This window comes from Penaeus japonicus, unplaced genomic scaffold, assembly GCF_977035675.1.
Source record: "Penaeus japonicus unplaced genomic scaffold, GWHDUDI00000001_assembly GWHDUDI00000001, whole genome shotgun sequence".
NCBI classification, from domain to species: domain Eukaryota; kingdom Metazoa; phylum Arthropoda; class Malacostraca; order Decapoda; family Penaeidae; genus Penaeus; species Penaeus japonicus.
The window spans coordinates 38,537,434-38,542,433 of NW_028234403.1; the positions used below are offsets into that span (position 1 = coordinate 38,537,434).

A 5,000-nucleotide genomic window follows, 5' to 3' on the forward strand; every position below is an offset into this window, starting at 1 on the left:
TGAACTATTTGACTGTGGTTCTTACTAATGAGCTGCCTTTCTTCCCCTCCCATCATCCCTTATCGTAAAGGACAGTTCCCGTGGCTGGTGAGCATCGAAGCCACTAACTTCCAGGAGAGCTGGCCACTTTGCGGAGGAACACTTATCAGCCCGGTGTGGGTCCTCACGGCCGCACACTGTCTCGACTCCGAAAAACCCGAATGGCTCTGGGTACGTGTTAGACCATCGTTAAACGGTTTCAATACAATGAATTCACACGACTAGAGATTTCTATTCATATTTCGAAATAATGAAAAGAAATCTCATCATTCAGGTGGTATCGGGCGAGGTTGATCGAACACTCAATGAAGGCTCTGAACAGTATCTGTACGTGGATTATTTCATCCAACACCCAGACTACACCTAGTGAGTTGTTCTTCGCAATAATGGTGTGATTATGAATACTGTACTGTCCGTTTACCATTTTTATGTGGCAATTTGAATAATTTTCTATATCCACAATGGAGTTTACTAATGTATTAATTCCTGTAGGACCAAAAATTATATATATACATATATATATACATATATATATACATATATACATATATATTATATACATATATACATATACATATATACACATATACATATACATATATACACATATACATATACATATATACATATACATATACATATATACATATACATATATATATATATATATATATATATATATATATATACATACATACATATATATACACATATATATAAATATATATACATATATGTATACACATATATATACATATATATACATATATGTATACACATATATATACATATATATACATATATATTATATGTATATATATACATATATATTATATACATATATACATATACATATACATATATATTATATACATATATACATATACATATACATATATATTATATGTATATATATACATATATATTATATACATATATACATATACATATACATATACATGTATATATATATATATATATATATATATATATATATATATATACATACATATATATACATATATGTATATATATGTAGTACACAGTGCAGCAGTGAATATAAAACAAACTATTCTTGATTTCTGCAATACGTGCTTCGCCTCTAGTTGGCAGACCCCTTACCAAAACGACGTGGGCCTCATTCACCTCTCGACGCCTGCAGTACTTGACTCATACACGAGTCTGCCTCCCTTGCCATCTAGTCCTGCGTCTCTCACTGGTGGGTCTGACAGCTGGTACACTGATTTGTGAAACAGGTTTCTATTTCTTTTCTTACCGCTAGATGTAGACGTCCCCTTATCTAAAACGTCTTTAAGTTATTGCTCTTAGACGCATTATCATTTCTCAATAGTTTGCAAATAACGTATTTCACAAAAAAATCGATCAGTCAATATAACATTCTAATATCAATAAAAACAACACAAAATACGAAATAGGCTTAGCGAAAATTACACATGGATAAACAGGACCATGCTGGGAGGCGGGCTGGGGTGCCACAGCTGAAACGGCACCAGGGTCTGACAAACTACTGTGGGCGGAAATTGATCTCCTAGCGTCAACACAGTGCGAAGCGGCGTACAACGCTGCCTCTGATCCTAACGCCCTGTGTGCCGGGAATATTGCTGGCGGGTCCGGTGCCTGTGTGGTAAGTATCTTTTCTCTGCACGTGTTCAGATGTGCAACAAATACTTGTGAAAATATTTGTTATAAAAACCGTCTAATTACATTTCCCCGTGCTATGGAAACATTCATGTTTTATGTGTATCCATATAAAGACATACATGTTTATATAAATACATAAATATTAACAGAAAACTACAAATAACTTTCACTTTGATGTTTCCCGTCTAGGGTGATAATGGCGGCGGGCTGGTGTGTTTGGACACCAACGGTTACATTGTGGTGGGCGGCATTATGTCATGGCGAGAGGGATGTGCTCAGCCAGGTAAACCGGCCGTGTACATGGATATATATAGGTACAGCGACTGGATCATTGGTACTATCCAGTCCTCTGCTAAATAAATTGATATTTGATGCTTATGTTAAACAGCTCTTGAGATTTTTTTTTCTCTGCATTTTATACGGTGTGTCCTTGGGTTGTTAAAATAAAAAAAAATGATGTAAAGCTTGGTCGACTCAACCTCCATTACGTTCAAAATTCAATGTATTCATATTGCAACATTTTCCTTTTAATGGTCATTTCAATATTCAATTATTCGCATATTTGTCTGAACATCTAGGATTACTCTTTTTTTATGAAATTTACATAATCTAGACCATATCAATAAAATACTGCAAACCAGAAATTGAGTGATTAGAAAGATGAAAGGAATATGTGATTCAGACAGTGAACAATGAACACCATTTGTTTTTAAAGTGCTCTGTGCAAACGAGCGAAAACATCTGCGTATCACAACTTGCAATACCTTGAACTGCCTATTAAAACTATAAAATTCTTCTACAAATTTGAACCCACTAACAATTTTAAAAACCAAGTAAACTAAATGTTATTCTAAATATGTAACAAATTCAGAGCTATGGTTAACGAGTGAACAACTGTTTTTCCAAATCTTGTCTAGTTTCTCTTTGTAAATAGCTTGAATCCTATAACAAATAAATGAATTTTAAATTCTCTACATTTTTAGTTACTTACCTACCATCGATTCATCTTGTACATTTTGTGCAGAACCTCAACTTACTACTGACCTTCCTAAAAAGTGCGGTATATATATCCTTTTAGCTATGCTCCCTATATTTCACTTTTTTCTTTAAATTTGATTCTCGATTCCTACAATGTATTCCAGGAGATTGATGCATGATATGTATATTCTAATATATATTTTTAAACATTCACATTTAAATTTGTATCACTTCAATGAGCATCAATATCTATGTTTTTTGTTTTGTTTATCTTTGAGACTAAGGTTATATATGGTGAAGTTACACATTCTTGTGAGGCAATATTGAACCCACTTATTGTCAGAAAAATAAAAACACGAAAGCCACTATTGAATTCAATGTAGAAGCATCAGCATTTTTATCATCAACCAAGGAAGAAGAAGAAAAGGTTGTCTTTAAATCTTTAATTTTAAGCATCATCTTGTACAAAACCCATAACATTTCATATAGCTGCAAGAACAGCCATAATAATTAAAATTATTATTTTTCAAATCAATCCTAATATAAATTAACTGTCAAAAATATATAATGTCTGCAGCTTTTATTATACTGCAAAGGCAAATTTGGTTGCGACTTCAAAAGATCCATGGCAAAGATTTGATGCAAAATCTTCTGCACAATAACAATAAAATGTAATTGCATGAAACTACATTTTGCCTACTGTTGTGATGCCTAAAATGGAAAAGCATTCCAGGATATTGATGTATGATATGTATATTCTAATAAATAATTTTAAACATTCACATTTAAATTTGTATCACTTCAATGAGCATCAATATCTATGTTTTTTTTTTTTGTTTATCTTTGAGACTAAGGTTATATATGGTGAAGTTACACATTCTTGTGAGGCAATATTGAACCCACTTATTGTCAGAAAAATAAAAACACGAAAGCCACTATTGAATTCAATGTAGAAGCATCAGCATTTTTATCATCAACCAAGGAAGAAGAAGAAAAGGTTGTCTTTAAATCTTTAATTTTAAGCATCATCTTGTACAAAACCCATAACATTTCATATAGCTGCAAGAACAGCCATAATAATTAAAATTATTATTTTTCAAATCAATCCTAATATAAATTAACTGTCAAAAATATATAATGTCTGCAGCTTTTATTATACTGCAAAGGCAAATTTGGTTGCGACTTCAAAAGATCCATGGCAAAGATTTGATGCAAAATCTTCTGCACAATAACAATAAAATGTAATTGCATGAAACTACATTTTGCCTACTGTTGTGATGCCTAAAATGGAAAAGCATTTTTCCATAATTTGCGCTGTTGCTTCACACAGCAAAATGCGGTTCATGTTGATCTTGACAATGTTTCCACTTTGGTCTTTCTCCACACAGTAGCAGTTATCATAGAATTCTGTAAATACTGTGGACACCTGTAAAGAAACATTATCAATTAATGAAGGGTATAAAGAGGCACAGGAAGGGGTAAGTATACAATTTTACAACAAGAGAGAATAAAGAGAAACAATCTGAGACAAAAAAAGAAAGATTTTAAACCTACTTCATAAAGGAATTCACAGAGAGGATGCAGGTAGAGGTCCTGGGTAATCTGGACAAGAACATCAGGTAGCTTCAGAATGGTTCTTGCCAGCTTCCACTCCTTCTCATGCTCTAGGGGTACTGAACCCTTCTTGGCTTCAGCTTCAATTTCCTCTTGCTTCACACCAGCTATACAAAATAAATCTTATTAATCATTGAAAGAAAAACTTACAACAGATTAAACAATTAACCACCATAAGCAATGAATATAAAATATTAAGTCATAAGAAGAAACTATCAAACTAAACCTTCAATATTTTACAATAAGCAAAGTATATATTTTTTAAGTGAAATTTCTGGAAGCAGAATCACTTATCAAGCAAATACCTGTGCGAATGATCGAGCGTATCCTGGTAAGGGCGTAGAGAAGATATGCTGCAGTGTTTCCCCTGAAGTCTAACATACGGTCAAAGGAGAAAATGTAGTCTCGAGATCTGGCAAAAGAATGAGTTTAATGAATTAATGCATAAAACAACAACTAGAAATTCAATATCAATGAAACAAATAAGATTGGCTATTTGGATTCCTCAGAGTAAACTGAAGTGTAACAATACACTGAAGAAGAGTATCCTGCATTCATTTTAAAAATGTTTGGCAATACAGAAAATTTACCTGTCATGGCAAAGATCAGCATATTTAATGCAACCATAAGCAACAGCATCCCGAGCCTTCTGAAACTCTTCGGGGGTAAGAACTGTATGTCGATCCTTCTCTTTCAGCTTTTCTTCT

At 32.9% G+C, this 5,000-nt stretch overlaps 2 protein-coding genes across 3 annotated transcripts in view; one reads left to right on the forward strand and one right to left on the reverse strand.

Annotated features, from left to right (window-relative positions):
* Nucleotides 1-2,671, forward strand: part of LOC122267154 (anionic trypsin) — a 3,419-nt gene extending 748 nt beyond the window's left edge. The window contains exons 3-7 of the mRNA XM_043037157.2: nucleotides 71-210; nucleotides 314-405; nucleotides 1,146-1,258; nucleotides 1,506-1,684; nucleotides 1,891-2,671. Coding sequence (XP_042893091.1) covers nucleotides 71-210; nucleotides 314-405; nucleotides 1,146-1,258; nucleotides 1,506-1,684; nucleotides 1,891-2,061 — 695 coding nt within the window. The 3' untranslated portion in view covers nucleotides 2,062-2,671. The remainder of the gene's footprint in view (nucleotides 1-70; nucleotides 211-313; nucleotides 406-1,145; nucleotides 1,259-1,505; nucleotides 1,685-1,890) is intronic.
* Nucleotides 2,672-3,677: 1,006 nt separating this feature from the next.
* Nucleotides 3,678-5,000, reverse strand: part of LOC122267152 (arginine--tRNA ligase-like protein) — a 15,370-nt gene continuing 14,047 nt past the window's right edge. For both annotated transcript variants that reach the window (XM_043037155.2, XM_043037156.2), the window contains 4 exons: nucleotides 4,884-5,000; nucleotides 4,599-4,705; nucleotides 4,234-4,400; nucleotides 3,678-4,105 (listed from right to left, as the gene is read on the reverse strand). The exon at nucleotides 4,884-5,000 is cut by the window's right edge and continues 49 nt beyond it. In XM_043037155.2, the coding sequence (XP_042893089.1) occupies nucleotides 3,935-4,105; nucleotides 4,234-4,400; nucleotides 4,599-4,705; nucleotides 4,884-5,000 (562 nt within the window). In that variant the 3' untranslated portion in view covers nucleotides 3,678-3,934. The remainder of the gene's footprint in view (nucleotides 4,106-4,233; nucleotides 4,401-4,598; nucleotides 4,706-4,883) is intronic.